At 39.9% G+C, this 17,101-nt stretch overlaps 1 protein-coding gene across 1 annotated transcript; it reads left to right on the plus strand.

The window, feature by feature from the left end:
* Positions 1 to 1,011: 1,011 nt before the first annotated feature.
* Positions 1,012 to 16,820, plus strand: LOC117487832. The gene is made up of 57 exons (XM_034136551.1): positions 1,012 to 1,335; positions 1,699 to 1,763; positions 1,963 to 2,126; positions 2,228 to 2,394; positions 2,527 to 2,591; positions 2,781 to 2,944; positions 3,046 to 3,212; positions 3,345 to 3,409; positions 3,599 to 3,762; positions 3,864 to 4,030; positions 4,163 to 4,227; positions 4,417 to 4,580; positions 4,682 to 4,848; positions 4,981 to 5,045; positions 5,235 to 5,398; positions 5,500 to 5,666; positions 5,799 to 5,863; positions 6,053 to 6,216; positions 6,318 to 6,484; positions 6,617 to 6,681; positions 6,871 to 7,034; positions 7,136 to 7,302; positions 7,435 to 7,499; positions 7,689 to 7,852; positions 7,954 to 8,120; positions 8,253 to 8,317; positions 8,507 to 8,670; positions 8,772 to 8,938; positions 9,071 to 9,135; positions 9,325 to 9,488; positions 9,590 to 9,756; positions 9,889 to 9,953; positions 10,143 to 10,306; positions 10,408 to 10,574; positions 10,707 to 10,771; positions 10,961 to 11,124; positions 11,226 to 11,392; positions 11,525 to 11,589; positions 11,779 to 11,942; positions 12,044 to 12,210; positions 12,343 to 12,407; positions 12,589 to 12,752; positions 12,854 to 13,020; positions 13,153 to 13,217; positions 13,407 to 13,570; positions 13,672 to 13,838; positions 13,971 to 14,035; positions 14,225 to 14,388; positions 14,490 to 14,656; positions 14,789 to 14,853; positions 15,043 to 15,206; positions 15,308 to 15,474; positions 15,607 to 15,671; positions 15,861 to 16,024; positions 16,126 to 16,292; positions 16,425 to 16,489; positions 16,679 to 16,820. The coding sequence occupies exons 1-57, from the start codon at positions 1,012 to 1,014 to the stop codon at positions 16,818 to 16,820; spliced, it is 7,659 nt and encodes a 2,552-aa protein (XP_033992442.1).
* Positions 16,821 to 17,101: the final 281 nt, after the last annotated feature.

Below are 17,101 nucleotides of genomic sequence, written 5' to 3' on the forward strand. Positions count from 1 at the left end.
TTATCCTTAATTAAAACCAAATGTTATCCTTAATTCTCACATAAACTTATCCTTAATTAAAAAATATTTTCATCTTTAATTTTACCCTAATTTTACCCTTATTTTTTTTACAAGTTTTATAACTCCTAGATATTTTTGTTGAGACACAGATTCAATCAGAACCCTGCATAGTGGTAATAGGAGGGAGGTTTATGGTGTATTGGTAATATAGTGGTTTAATGTAATTCATCTGTCAAACTCAAGCTGGAGCTAGAGTAGCAGTAGGTTAGCAAGATGTGTACTGTGGGAACATACCAAACTCAAATGGAATGGAATAGTTCTTCAGATATTTCAGTATGTACCCAGAAAGTGGACCGACCAACAGTCCAACATTCTTAAAAGTTTGAGACTTCCTTAATAAGTAATTCATTTCCTATATCAATGAACTGTTACCTTTTTTTTGTTACCAAATTCATAAACATGAAGCTTCTCTCAGTACTTGAACTATTACCTGAAGCCTCTAACACATTCATCCGTTTCTGTTTAACCAGGGTAAATACTTACGTATCTTTGTCCTATACAGCCCAAAAAGCTGTGGTGGAAGCTGAATCACAAAAATTAATCTTGACGTGTGTTTTAATACTCTGCTGTCTCCAACAAATGTAATTTTTTATTTTACAGATTCAAAAGGGGACAAGATGGGTGCCGCACCCATCTTAACCATGTTGCTGATGTTTTTGGGTAAGTTAGTAATGAGAGTAACAAATAGTAGAAAGACAGTGATTAATGCAAGTTTGTTTATTTTAAACCAACTGAAATATTTTCTACAAAAAGGTGCCATTGAGCTTGCTGGTGCATCAACAACAACTGATGGATCATTTACAACAGAGGCTCCATTAACACTGCATCCATCATCAAAAACTGATGCCTCACCAACAACAGGCAGTTCAATGTCCACGGGAGATTCAGCAACTGTCAGTGGGTCAACAATGACTAAGGCATCAATAACAACAACAGCACCATCAACACTGCATGGATCATCAGAAACTGGTGCCTCACCAAGATCAGGAGGGTCAACAACTCCTGGAGGTTCAGCAACAACAGGCAATTCAACAACTCCTGGAGGTTCAGCAACAACAGGCAATTCAACAATTCCTGGAAGTTCAGCAACAACAGGCAATTCAACAATTCCTGGAGGTTCAGCAACAACAGGCAATTCAACAACTCCTGGAGGTTCAGCAACAACAGGCAATTCAACAACTCCTGGAAGTTCAGCAACAACAGGCAATTCAACAATTCCTGGAAGTTCAGCAACAACAGGCAATTCAACAACTCCTGGAGGTTCAGCAACAACAGGCAATTCAACAATTCCTGGAAGTTCAGCAACATTAGGCAATTCAAAAACTACTGGAGGTTCAGCAACAACAGGCGGTTCAACTATTACTGGACAAATGACAACTGGATTTACCCCAGCTTCCTCACTATTTGTGATTCTCACAGCAACCTTGAATGCACAATTTGAACCAGAACACAGAAATAAGAGCAGTGATCAATACAGAGAACTTGAAGCAAAAGTGGTAACAATGGTGAGCACATTTAAGAATTATTCACAACATTTAATGATGTCTTGAGAAACTCCTCCATTCTGTTTGATTTCTTTTAACACCTATTCCAATTTTGCCGTGGTTCTTGTTTCAAATGTTTGTATCCTGCTTACAGTGCGACCTAATCTTCGGAGAGCGATTCCAGCAAACTTTCATCGACACCGTTGTCATCGAGTTTCGGTAATCTTTAAACCCTTGCATCTATGTGACTTCAAATGCACTGACTCATACCTGCAAAAAGTTAGACTGTGGCGTATCCTTAAATTATGTCAAAGTACTAAATTCAAAGAAACTAAGTTGTCATAAAGCAATATTGAAAACTGTTTTTCTTTCTTATACAATTATCATTTGACTTAAGATTGTTCTTTTTCCATGAAAGGCCAATAACGGGAAAGGTGCAGGTAGAGGTGGGGCTCGAGTTCAACACAACGACTGATCAAATCCCAACAGCCGATGTGGTTGTCGATACCATAAGAGAAGCCGTGAATAAACCCAACAACACCTTCAACCTGCCTCTTGATCCAAACTCCATCACAGTTATTCGTGAGTCAACATTGAATACATGATCCTATATTACCCTACAGTAAGTGCTGGAAAGTCCATCAGCTCACATGTGCTTTTTGTCGTCAATCACTAATTTACAGCTCCAGTAGTACCAACAACAACTACCGGGCCAATGACAACTGGCTTTACTCTAACTTCCTCACCAGTTGTGGTTCTCACAGCAACCTTGGAAAAACCATTTGTAAAAGAACTCAAAAATCGCAGCAGTGAACAGTACAGAGAACTTGAAAGACAAGTGGTAACAACGGTGAGCAAACTTGGGTCATTCACAACAGTTGATGCCGTCTTTAGTAACTCTTCCATTATGTGTGATTTCTTTTAACACCCATTACATTTTTTACGGTGTTTCATGTTTCAAATTTTTGTATCCTGCTTACAGTGCGACCTAATCTTCAGAGAGAGATTCTGGCTCATTTTCTTCCGCACCTTTGTCATCGCGTTTCGGTAAGCTTTCAAACCTTGACTTCAATTGAACTCACTCATAACTAGACAAATGTGACTGTGGCGTATAGTCCAACAATCTGTCAAAGCAGTGTAATCTAAGATTATAAATTGCAATAAGGCAATATTGAAAATGTGCTTTTTTCTTATACAATTATCATTTGATTGACGTTTGTTATTTTTCCATGAAAGGCCAATAGACGGAAATGTGGAGATAGAGGTGGGGCTCGAGTTCAACACAACGACTGATCAAATCCCAACAGCCGATGTGGTTGTCGATACCATAAGAGAAGCCGTGAATAAACCCAACAACACCTTCAACCTGCCTCTTGATCCAAACTCCATCACAGTTATTCGTGAGTCAACATTGAATACATGAACCTATATTACCCTACAGTAAGTGCTGGAAAGTCCATCAGCTCACATGTGCTTTTTGTCGTCAATCACTCATTTACAGCTCCAGTAGTACCAACAACAACTACCGGGCCAATGACAACTGGCTTTACTCTAACTTCCTCACCAGTTGTGGTTCTCACAGCAACCTTGGAAAGACCATTTGTAAAAGAACTCGAAAATCGCAGCAGTGAACAGTACAGAGAACTTGAAAGACAAGTGGTAACAACGGTGAGCAAACTTGGGTCATTCACAACAGTTGATGCCGTATTTAGTAACTCTTCCATTATGTGTGATTTCTTTTAACACCCATTACATTTTTTACGGTGTTTCATGTTTCAAATTTTTGTATCCTGCTTACAGTGCGACCTAATCTTCAGAGAGAGATTCTGGCTCATTTTCTTCCGCACCTTTGTCATCGCGTTTCGGTAAGCTTTCAAACCTTGACTTCAATTGAACTCACTCATAACTAGACAAATGTGACTGTGGCGTATAGTCCAACAATCTGTCAAAGCAGTGTAATCTAAGATTATAAGTTGCAATAAGGCAATATTGAAAATGTGCTTTTTTCTTATACAATTATCATTTGATTGACGTTTGTTATTTTTCCATGAAAGGCCAATAGACGGAAATGTGGAGATAGAGGTGGGGCTCGAGTTCAACACAACGACTGATCAAATCCCAACAGCCGATGTGGTTGTCGATACCATAAGAGAAGCCGTGAATAAACCCAACAACACCTTCAACCTGCCTCTTGATCCAAACTCCATCACAGTTATTCGTGAGTCAACATTGAATACATGAACCTATATTACCCTACAGTAAGTGCTGGAAAGTCCATCAGCTCACATGTGCTTTTTGTCGTCAATCACTCATTTACAGCTCCAGTAGTACCAACAACAACTACCGGGCCAATGACAACTGGCTTTACTCTAACTTCCTCACCAGTTGTGGTTCTCACAGCAACCTTGGAAAGACCATTTGTAAAAGAACTCGAAAATCGCAGCAGTGAACAGTACAGAGAACTTGAAAGACAAGTGGTAACAACGGTGAGCAAACTTGGGTCATTCACAACAGTTGATGCCGTCTTTAGTAACTCTTCCATTATGTGTGATTTCTTTTAACACCCATTACATTTTTTACGGTGTTTCATGTTTCAAATTTTTGTATCCTGCTTACAGTGCGACCTAATCTTCAGAGAGAGATTCTGGCTCATTTTCTTCCGCACCTTTGTCATCGCGTTTCGGTAAGCTTTCAAACCTTGACTTCAATTGAACTCACTCATAACTAGACAAATGTGACTGTGGCGTATAGTCCAACAATCTGTCAAAGCAGTGTAATCTAAGATTATAAATTGCAATAAGGCAATATTGAAAATGTGCTTTTTTCTTATACAATTATCATTTGATTGACGTTTGTTATTTTTCCATGAAAGGCCAATAGACGGAAATGTGGAGATAGAGGTGGGGCTCGAGTTCAACACAACGACTGATCAAATCCCAACAGCCGATGTGGTTGTCGATACCATAAGAGAAGCCGTGAATAAACCCAACAACACCTTCAACCTGCCTCTTGATCCAAACTCCATCACAGTTATTCGTGAGTCAACATTGAATACATGAACCTATATTACCCTACAGTAAGTGCTGGAAAGTCCATCAGCTCACATGTGCTTTTTGTCGTCAATCACTCATTTACAGCTCCAGTAGTACCAACAACAACTACCGGGCCAATGACAACTGGCTTTACTCTAACTTCCTCACCAGTTGTGGTTCTCACAGCAACCTTGGAAAGACCATTTGTAAAAGAACTCGAAAATCGCAGCAGTGAACAGTACAGAGAACTTGAAAGACAAGTGGTAACAACGGTGAGCAAACTTGGGTCATTCACAACAGTTGATGCCGTCTTTAGTAACTCTTCCATTATGTGTGATTTCTTTTAACACCCATTACATTTTTTACGGTGTTTCATGTTTCAAATTTTTGTATCCTGCTTACAGTGCGACCTAATCTTCAGAGAGAGATTCTGGCTCATTTTCTTCCGCACCTTTGTCATCGCGTTTCGGTAAGCTTTCAAACCTTGACTTCAATTGAACTCACTCATAACTAGACAAATGTGACTGTGGCGTATAGTCCAACAATCTGTCAAAGCAGTGTAATCTAAGATTATAAATTGCAATAAGGCAATATTGAAAATGTGCTTTTTTCTTATACAATTATCATTTGATTGACGTTTGTTATTTTTCCATGAAAGGCCAATAGACGGAAATGTGGAGATAGAGGTGGGGCTCGAGTTCAACACAACGACTGATCAAATCCCAACAGCCGATGTGGTTGTCGATACCATAAGAGAAGCCGTGAATAAACCCAACAACACCTTCAACCTGCCTCTTGATCCAAACTCCATCACAGTTATTCGTGAGTCAACATTGAATACATGAACCTATATTACCCTACAGTAAGTGCTGGAAAGTCCATCAGCTCACATGTGCTTTTTGTCGTCAATCACTCATTTACAGCTCCAGTAGTACCAACAACAACTACCGGGCCAATGACAACTGGCTTTACTCTAACTTCCTCACCAGTTGTGGTTCTCACAGCAACCTTGGAAAGACCATTTGTAAAAGAACTCGAAAATCGCAGCAGTGAACAGTACAGAGAACTTGAAAGACAAGTGGTAACAACGGTGAGCAAACTTGGGTCATTCACAACAGTTGATGCCGTCTTTAGTAACTCTTCCATTATGTGTGATTTCTTTTAACACCCATTACATTTTTTACGGTGTTTCATGTTTCAAATTTTTGTATCCTGCTTACAGTGCGACCTAATCTTCAGAGAGAGATTCTGGCTCATTTTCTTCCGCACCTTTGTCATCGCGTTTCGGTAAGCTTTCAAACCTTGACTTCAATTGAACTCACTCATAACTAGACAAATGTGACTGTGGCGTATAGTCCAACAATCTGTCAAAGCAGTGTAATCTAAGATTATAAATTGCAATAAGGCAATATTGAAAATGTGCTTTTTTCTTATACAATTATCATTTGATTGACGTTTGTTATTTTTCCATGAAAGGCCAATAGACGGAAATGTGGAGATAGAGGTGGGGCTCGAGTTCAACACAACGACTGATCAAATCCCAACAGCCGATGTGGTTGTCGATACCATAAGAGAAGCCGTGAATAAACCCAACAACACCTTCAACCTGCCTCTTGATCCAAACTCCATCACAGTTATTCGTGAGTCAACATTGAATACATGAACCTATATTACCCTACAGTAAGTGCTGGAAAGTCCATCAGCTCACATGTGCTTTTTGTCGTCAATCACTCATTTACAGCTCCAGTAGTACCAACAACAACTACCGGGCCAATGACAACTGGCTTTACTCTAACTTCCTCACCAGTTGTGGTTCTCACAGCAACCTTGGAAAGACCATTTGTAAAAGAACTCGAAAATCGCAGCAGTGAACAGTACAGAGAACTTGAAAGACAAGTGGTAACAACGGTGAGCAAACTTGGGTCATTCACAACAGTTGATGCCGTCTTTAGTAACTCTTCCATTATGTGTGATTTCTTTTAACACCCATTACATTTTTTACGGTGTTTCATGTTTCAAATTTTTGTATCCTGCTTACAGTGCGACCTAATCTTCAGAGAGAGATTCTGGCTCATTTTCTTCCGCACCTTTGTCATCGCGTTTCGGTAAGCTTTCAAACCTTGACTTCAATTGAACTCACTCATAACTAGACAAATGTGACTGTGGCGTATAGTCCAACAATCTGTCAAAGCAGTGTAATCTAAGATTATAAATTGTAATAAGGCAATATTGAAAATGTGCTTTTTTCTTATACAATTATCATTTGATTGACGTTTGTTATTTTTCCATGAAAGGCCAATAGACGGAAAGGTGGAGATAGAGGTGGGGCTCGAGTTCAACACAACGACTGATCAAATCCCAACAGCCGATGTGGTTGTCGATACCATAAGAGAAGCCGTGAATAAACCCAACAACACCTTCAACCTGCCTCTTGATCCAAACTCCATCACAGTTATTCGTGAGTCAACATTGAATACATGAACCTATATTACCCTACAGTAAGTGCTGGAAAGTCCATCAGCTCACATGTGCTTTTTGTCGTCAATCACTCATTTACAGCTCCAGTAGTACCAACAACAACTACCGGGCCAATGACAACTGGCTTTACTCTAACTTCCTCACCAGTTGTGGTTCTCACAGCAACCTTGGAAAGACCATTTGTAAAAGAACTCGAAAATCGCAGCAGTGAACAGTACAGAGAACTTGAAAGACAAGTGGTAACAACGGTGAGCAAACTTGGGTCATTCACAACAGTTGATGCCGTCTTTAGTAACTCTTCCATTATGTGTGATTTCTTTTAACACCCATTACATTTTTTACGGTGTTTCATGTTTCAAATTTTTGTATCCTGCTTACAGTGCGACCTAATCTTCAGAGAGAGATTCTGGCTCATTTTCTTCCGCACCTTTGTCATCGCGTTTCGGTAAGCTTTCAAACCTTGACTTCAATTGAACTCACTCATAACTAGACAAATGTGACTGTGGCGTATAGTCCAACAATCTGTCAAAGCAGTGTAATCTAAGATTATAAATTGTAATAAGGCAATATTGAAAATGTGCTTTTTTCTTATACAATTATCATTTGATTGACGTTTGTTATTTTTCCATGAAAGGCCAATAGACGGAAATGTGGAGATAGAGGTGGGGCTCGAGTTCAACACAACGACTGATCAAATCCCAACAGCCGATGTGGTTGTCGATACCATAAGAGAAGCCGTGAATAAACCCAACAACACCTTCAACCTGCCTCTTGATCCAAACTCCATCACAGTTATTCGTGAGTCAACATTGAATACATGAACCTATATTACCCTACAGTAAGTGCTGGAAAGTCCATCAGCTCACATGTGCTTTTTGTCGTCAATCACTCATTTACAGCTCCAGTAGTACCAACAACAACTACCGGGCCAATGACAACTGGCTTTACTCTAACTTCCTCACCAGTTGTGGTTCTCACAGCAACCTTGGAAAGACCATTTGTAAAAGAACTCGAAAATCGCAGCAGTGAACAGTACAGAGAACTTGAAAGACAAGTGGTAACAACGGTGAGCAAACTTGGGTCATTCACAACAGTTGATGCCGTCTTTAGTAACTCTTCCATTATGTGTGATTTCTTTTAACACCCATTACATTTTTTACGGTGTTTCATGTTTCAAATTTTTGTATCCTGCTTACAGTGCGACCTAATCTTCAGAGAGAGATTCTGGCTCATTTTCTTCCGCACCTTTGTCATCGCGTTTCGGTAAGCTTTCAAACCTTGACTTCAATTGAACTCACTCATAACTAGACAAATGTGACTGTGGCGTATAGTCCAACAATCTGTCAAAGCAGTGTAATCTAAGATTATAAATTGTAATAAGGCAATATTGAAAATGTGCTTTTTTCTTATACAATTATCATTTGATTGACGTTTGTTATTTTTCCATGAAAGGCCAATAGACGGAAAGGTGGAGATAGAGGTGGGGCTCGAGTTCAACACAACGACTGATCAAATCCCAACAGCCGATGTGGTTGTCGATACCATAAGAGAAGCCGTGAATAAACCCAACAACACTTTCAACCTGCCTCTTGATCCAAACTCCATCACAGTTATTCGTGAGTCAACATTGAATACATGAACCTATATTACCCTACAGTAAGTGCTGGAAAGTCCATCAGCTCACATGTGCTTTTTGTCGTCAATCACTCATTTACAGCTCCAGTAGTACCAACAACAACTACCGGGCCAATGACAACTGGCTTTACTCTAACTTCCTCACCAGTTGTGGTTCTCACAGCAACCTTGGAAAGACCATTTGTAAAAGAACTCGAAAATCGCAGCAGTGAACAGTACAGAGAACTTGAAAGACAAGTGGTAACAACGGTGAGCAAACTTGGGTCATTCACAACAGTTGATGCCGTCTTTAGTAACTCTTCCATTATGTGTGATTTCTTTTAACACCCATTACATTTTTTACGGTGTTTCATGTTTCAAATTTTTGTATCCTGCTTACAGTGCGACCTAATCTTCAGAGAGAGATTCTGGCTCATTTTCTTCCGCACCTTTGTCATCGCGTTTCGGTAAGCTTTCAAACCTTGACTTCAATTGAACTCACTCATAACTAGACAAATGTGACTGTGGCGTATAGTCCAACAATCTGTCAAAGCAGTGTAATCTAAGATTATAAATTGTAATAAGGCAATATTGAAAATGTGCTTTTTTCTTATACAATTATCATTTGATTGACGTTTGTTATTTTTCCATGAAAGGCCAATAGACGGAAAGGTGGAGATAGAGGTGGGGCTCGAGTTCAACACAACGACTGATCAAATCCCAACAGCCGATGTGGTTGTCGATACCATAAGAGAAGCCGTGAATAAACCCAACAACACCTTCAACCTGCCTCTTGATCCAAACTCCATCACAGTTATTCGTGAGTCAACATTGAATACATGAACCTATATTACCCTACAGTAAGTGCTGGAAAGTCCATCAGCTCACATGTGCTTTTTGTCGTCAATCACTCATTTACAGCTCCAGTAGTACCAACAACAACTACCGGGCCAATGACAACTGGCTTTACTCTAACTTCCTCACCAGTTGTGGTTCTCACAGCAACCTTGGAAAGACCATTTGTAAAAGAACTCGAAAATCGCAGCAGTGAACAGTACAGAGAACTTGAAAGACAAGTGGTAACAACGGTGAGCAAACTTGGGTCATTCACAACAGTTGATGCCGTCTTTAGTAACTCTTCCATTATGTGTGATTTCTTTTAACACCCATTACATTTTTTACGGTGTTTCATGTTTCAAATTTTTGTATCCTGCTTACAGTGCGACCTAATCTTCAGAGAGAGATTCTGGCTCATTTTCTTCCGCACCTTTGTCATCGCGTTTCGGTAAGCTTTCAAACCTTGACTTCAATTGAACTCACTCATAACTAGACAAATGTGACTGTGGCGTATAGTCCAACAATCTGTCAAAGCAGTGTAATCTAAGATTATAAATTGCAATAAGGCAATATTGAAAATGTGCTTTTTTCTTATACAATTATCATTTGATTGACGTTTGTTATTTTTCCATGAAAGGCCAATAGACGGAAAGGTGGAGATAGAGGTGGGGCTCGAGTTCAACACAACGACTGATCAAATCCCAACAGCCGATGTGGTTGTCGATACCATAAGAGAAGCCGTGAATAAACCCAACAACACCTTCAACCTGCCTCTTGATCCAAACTCCATCACAGTTATTCGTGAGTCAACATTGAATACATGAACCTATATTACCCTACAGTAAGTGCTGGAAAGTCCATCAGCTCACATGTGCTTTTTGTCGTCAATCACTCATTTACAGCTCCAGTAGTACCAACAACAACTACCGGGCCAATGACAACTGGCTTTACTCTAACTTCCTCACCAGTTGTGGTTCTCACAGCAACCTTGGAAAGACCATTTGTAAAAGAACTCGAAAATCGCAGCAGTGAACAGTACAGAGAACTTGAAAGACAAGTGGTAACAACGGTGAGCAAACTTGGGTCATTCACAACAGTTGATGCCGTCTTTAGTAACTCTTCCATTATGTGTGATTTCTTTTAACACCCATTACATTTTTTACGGTGTTTCATGTTTCAAATTTTTGTATCCTGCTTACAGTGCGACCTAATCTTCAGAGAGAGATTCTGGCTCATTTTCTTCCGCACCTTTGTCATCGCGTTTCGGTAAGCTTTCAAACCTTGACTTCAATTGAACTCACTCATAACTAGACAAATGTGACTGTGGCGTATAGTCCAACAATCTGTCAAAGCAGTGTAATCTAAGATTATAAATTGTAATAAGGCAATATTGAAAATGTGCTTTTTTCTTATACAATTATCATTTGATTGACGTTTGTTATTTTTCCATGAAAGGCCAATAGACGGAAAGGTGGAGATAGAGGTGGGGCTCGAGTTCAACACAACGACTGATCAAATCCCAACAGCCGATGTGGTTGTCGATACCATAAGAGAAGCCGTGAATAAACCCAACAACACCTTCAACCTGCCTCTTGATCCAAACTCCATCACAGTTATTCGTGAGTCAACATTGAATACATGAACCTATATTACCCTACAGTAAGTGCTGGAAAGTCCATCAGCTCACATGTGCTTTTTGTCGTCAATCACTCATTTACAGCTCCAGTAGTACCAACAACAACTACCGGGCCAATGACAACTGGCTTTACTCTAACTTCCTCACCAGTTGTGGTTCTCACAGCAACCTTGGAAAGACCATTTGTAAAAGAACTCGAAAATCGCAGCAGTGAACAGTACAGAGAACTTGAAAGACAAGTGGTAACAACGGTGAGCAAACTTGGGTCATTCACAACAGTTGATGCCGTCTTTAGTAACTCTTCCATTATGTGTGATTTCTTTTAACACCCATTACATTTTTTACGGTGTTTCATGTTTCAAATTTTTGTATCCTGCTTACAGTGCGACCTAATCTTCAGAGAGAGATTCTGGCTCATTTTCTTCCGCACCTTTGTCATCGCGTTTCGGTAAGCTTTCAAACCTTGACTTCAATTGAACTCACTCATAACTAGACAAATGTGACTGTGGCGTATAGTCCAACAATCTGTCAAAGCAGTGTAATCTAAGATTATAAATTGTAATAAGGCAATATTGAAAATGTGCTTTTTTCTTATACAATTATCATTTGATTGACGTTTGTTATTTTTCCATGAAAGGCCAATAGACGGAAATGTGGAGATAGAGGTGGGGCTCGAGTTCAACACAACGACTGATCAAATCCCAACAGCCGATGTGGTTGTCGATACCATAAGAGAAGCCGTGAATAAACCCAACAACACCTTCAACCTGCCTCTTGATCCAAACTCCATCACAGTTATTCGTGAGTCAACATTGAATACATGAACCTATATTACCCTACAGTAAGTGCTGGAAAGTCCATCAGCTCACATGTGCTTTTTGTCGTCAATCACTCATTTACAGCTCCAGTAGTACCAACAACAACTACCGGGCCAATGACAACTGGCTTTACTCTAACTTCCTCACCAGTTGTGGTTCTCACAGCAACCTTGGAAAGACCATTGGTAAAAGAACTCGAAAATCGCAGCAGTGAACAGTACAGAGAACTTGAAAGACAAGTGGTAACAACGGTGAGCAAACTTGGGTCATTCACAACAGTTGATGCCGTCTTTAGTAACTCTTCCATTATGTGTGATTTCTTTTAACACCCATTACATTTTTTACGGTGTTTCATGTTTCAAATTTTTGTATCCTGCTTACAGTGCGACCTAATCTTCAGAGAGAGATTCTGGCTCATTTTCTTCCGCACCTTTGTCATCGCGTTTCGGTAACCTTTGACTTCAATTGAACTCACTCATAACTAGACAAATGTGACTGTGGCGTATAGTCCAACAATCTGTCAAAGCAGTGTAATCTAAGATTATAAGTTGCAATAAGGCAATATTGAAAATGTGCTTTTTTCTTATACAATTATCATTTGATTGACGTTTGTTATTTTTCCATGAAAGGCCAATAGACGGAAATGTGGAGATAGAGGTGGGGCTCGAGTTCAACACAACGACTGATCAAATCCCAACAGCCGATGTGGTTGTCGATACCATAAGAGAAGCCGTGAATAAACCCAACAACACCTTCAACCTGCCTCTTGATCCAAACTCCATCACAGTTATTCGTGAGTCAACATTGAATACATGAACCTATATTACCCTACAGTAAGTGCTGGAAAGTCCATCAGCTCACATGTGCTTTTTGTCGTCAATCACTCATTTACAGCTCCAGTAGTACCAACAACAACTACCGGGCCAATGACAACTGGCTTTACTCTAACTTCCTCACCAGTTGTGGTTCTCACAGCAACCTTGGAAAGACCATTTGTAAAAGAACTCGAAAATCGCAGCAGTGAACAGTACAGAGAACTTGAAAGACAAGTGGTAACAACGGTGAGCAAACTTGGGTCATTCACAACAGTTGATGCCGTCTTTAGTAACTCTTCCATTATGTGTGATTTCTTTTAACACCCATTACATTTTTTACGGTGTTTCATGTTTCAAATTTTTGTATCCTGCTTACAGTGCGACCTAATCTTCAGAGAGAGATTCTGGCTCATTTTCTTCCGCACCTTTGTCATCGCGTTTCGGTAAGCTTTCAAACCTTGACTTCAATTGAACTCACTCATAACTAGACAAATGTGACTGTGGCGTATAGTCCAACAATCTGTCAAAGCAGTGTAATCTAAGATTATAAGTTGCAATAAGGCAATATTGAAAATGTGCTTTTTTCTTATACAATTATCATTTGATTGACGTTTGTTATTTTTCCATGAAAGGCCAATAGACGGAAATGTGGAGATAGAGGTGGGGCTCGAGTTCAACACAACGACTGATCAAATCCCAACAGCCGATGTGGTTGTCGATACCATAAGAGAAGCCGTGAATAAACCCAACAACACCTTCAACCTGCCTCTTGATCCAAACTCCATCACAGTTATTCGTGAGTCAACATTGAATACATGAACCTATATTACCCTACAGTAAGTGCTGGAAAGTCCATCAGCTCACATGTGCTTTTTGTCGTCAATCACTCATTTACAGCTCCAGTAGTACCAACAACAACTACCGGGCCAATGACAACTGGCTTTACTCTAACTTCCTCACCAGTTGTGGTTCTCACAGCAACCTTGGAAAGACCATTTGTAAAAGAACTCGAAAATCGCAGCAGTGAACAGTACAGAGAACTTGAAAGACAAGTGGTAACAACGGTGAGCAAACTTGGGTCATTCACAACAGTTGATGCCGTATTTAGTAACTCTTCCATTATGTGTGATTTCTTTTAACACCCATTACATTTTTTACGGTGTTTCATGTTTCAAATTTTTGTATCCTGCTTACAGTGCGACCTAATCTTCAGAGAGAGATTCTGGCTCATTTTCTTCCGCACCTTTGTCATCGAGTTTCGGTAAGCTTTCAAACCTTGACTTCAATTGAACTCACTCATAACTAGACAAATGTGACTGTGGCGTATAGTCCAACAATCTGTCAAAGCAGTGTAATCTAAGATTATAAATTGTAATAAGGCAATATTGAAAATGTGCTTTTTTCTTATACAATTATCATTTGATTGACGTTTGTTATTTTTCCATGAAAGGCCAATAGACGGAAATGTGGAGATAGAGGTGGGGCTCGAGTTCAACACAACGACTGATCAAATCCCAACAGCCGATGTGGTTGTCGATACCATAAGAGAAGCCGTGAATAAACCCAACAACACCTTCAACCTGCCTCTTGATCCAAACTCCATCACAGTTATTCGTGAGTCAACATTGAATACATGAACCTATATTACCCTACAGTAAGTGCTGGAAAGTCCATCAGCTCACATGTGCTTTTTGTCGTCAATCACTCATTTACAGCTCCAGTAGTACCAACAACAACTACCGGGCCAATGACAACTGGCTTTACTCTAACTTCCTCACCAGTTGTGGTTCTCACAGCAACCTTGGAAAGACCATTTGTAAAAGAACTCGAAAATCGCAGCAGTGAACAGTACAGAGAACTTGAAAGACAAGTGGTAACAACGGTGAGCAAACTTGGGTCATTCACAACAGTTGATGCCGTCTTTAGTAACTCTTCCATTATGTGTGATTTCTTTTAACACCCATTACATTTTTTACGGTGTTTCATGTTTCAAATTTTTGTATCCTGCTTACAGTGCGACCTAATCTTCAGAGAGAGATTCTGGCTCATTTTCTTCCGCACCTTTGTCATCGCGTTTCGGTAAGCTTTCAAACCTTGACTTCAATTGAACTCACTCATAACTAGACAAATGTGACTGTGGCGTATAGTCCAACAATCTGTCAAAGCAGTGTAATCTAAGATTATAAATTGTAATAAGGCAATATTGAAAATGTGCTTTTTTCTTATACAATTATCATTTGATTGACGTTTGTTATTTTTCCATGAAAGGCCAATAGACGGAAATGTGGAGATAGAGGTGGGGCTCGAGTTCAACACAACGACTGATCAAATCCCAACAGCCGATGTGGTTGTCGATACCATAAGAGAAGCCGTGAATAAACCCAACAACACCTTCAACCTGCCTCTTGATCCAAACTCCATCACAGTTATTCGTGAGTCAACATTGAATACATGAACCTATATTACCCTACAGTAAGTGCTGGAAAGTCCATCAGCTCACATGTGCTTTTTGTCGTCAATCACTCATTTACAGCTCCAGTAGTACCAACAACAACTACCGGGCCAATGACAACTGGCTTTACTCTAACTTCCTCACCAGTTGTGGTTCTCACAGCAACCTTGGAAAGACCATTTGTAAAAGAACTCGAAAATCGCAGCAGTGAACAGTACAGAGAACTTGAAAGACAAGTGGTAACAACGGTGAGCAAACTTGGGTCATTCACAACAGTTGATGCCGTATTTAGTAACTCTTCCATTATGTGTGATTTCTTTTAACACCCATTACATTTTTTACGGTGTTTCATGTTTCAAATTTTTGTATCCTGCTTACAGTGCGACCTAATCTTCAGAGAGAGATTCTGGCTCATTTTCTTCCGCACCTTTGTCATCGCGTTTCGGTAAGCTTTCAAACCTTGACTTCAATTGAACTCACTCATAACTAGACAAATGTGACTGTGGCGTATAGTCCAACAATCTGTCAAAGCAGTGTAATCTAAGATTATAAATTGTAATAAGGCAATATTGAAAATGTGCTTTTTTCTTATACAATTATCATTTGATTGACGTTTGTTATTTTTCCATGAAAGGCCAATAGACGGAAAGGTGGAGATAGAGGTGGGGCTCGAGTTCAACACAACGACTGATCAAATCCCAACAGCCGATGTGGTTGTCGATACCATAAGAGAAGCCGTGAATAAACCCAACAACACTTTCAACCTGCCTCTTGATCCAAACTCCATCACAGTTATTCGTGAGTCAACATTGAATACATGAACCTATATTACCCTACAGTAAGTGCTGGAAAGTCCATCAGCTCACATGTGCTTTTTGTCGTCAATCACTCATTTACAGCTCCAGTAGTACCAACAACAACTACCGGGCCAATGACAACTGGCTTTACTCTAACTTCCTCACCAGTTGTGGTTCTCACAGCAACCTTGGAAAGACCATTTGTAAAAGAACTCGAAAATCGCAGCAGTGAACAGTACAGAGAACTTGAAAGACAAGTGGTAACAACGGTGAGCAAACTTGGGTCATTCACAACAGTTGATGCCGTATTTAGTAACTCTTCCATTATGTGTGATTTCTTTTAACACCCATTACATTTTTTACGGTGTTTCATGTTTCAAATTTTTGTATCCTGCTTACAGTGCGACCTAATCTTCAGAGAGAGATTCTGGCTCATTTTCTTCCGCACCTTTGTCATCGCGTTTCGGTAAGCTTTCAAACCTTGACTTCAATTGAACTCACTCATAACTAGACAAATGTGACTGTGGCGTATAGTCCAACAATCTGTCAAAGCAGTGTAATCTAAGATTATAAATTGTAATAAGGCAATATTGAAAATGTGCTTTTTTCTTATACAATTATCATTTGATTGACGTTTGTTATTTTTCCATGAAAGGCCAATAGACGGAAAGGTGGAGATAGAGGTGGGGCTCGAGTTCAACACAACGACTGATCAAATCCCAACAGCCGATGTGGTTGTCGATACCATAAGAGAAGCCGTGAATAAACCCAACAACACCTTTCAACCTGCCTCTTGATCCAAACTCCATCACAGTTATTCGTGAGTCAACATTGAATACATGAACCTATATTACCCTACAGTAAGTGCTGGAAAGTCCATCAGCTCACATGTGCTTTTTGTCGTCAATCACTCATTTACAGCTCCAGTAGTACCAACAACAACTACCGGGCCAATGACAACTGGCTTTACTCTAACTTCCTCACCAGTTGTGGTTCTCACAGCAACCTTGGAAAGACCATTTGTAAAAGAACTCGAAAATCGCAGCAGTGAACAGTACAGAGAACTTGAAAGACAAGT

This window comes from Trematomus bernacchii, unplaced genomic scaffold, assembly GCF_902827165.1.
Source record: "Trematomus bernacchii unplaced genomic scaffold, fTreBer1.1, whole genome shotgun sequence".
Classification (NCBI taxonomy): domain Eukaryota; kingdom Metazoa; phylum Chordata; class Actinopteri; order Perciformes; family Nototheniidae; genus Trematomus; species Trematomus bernacchii.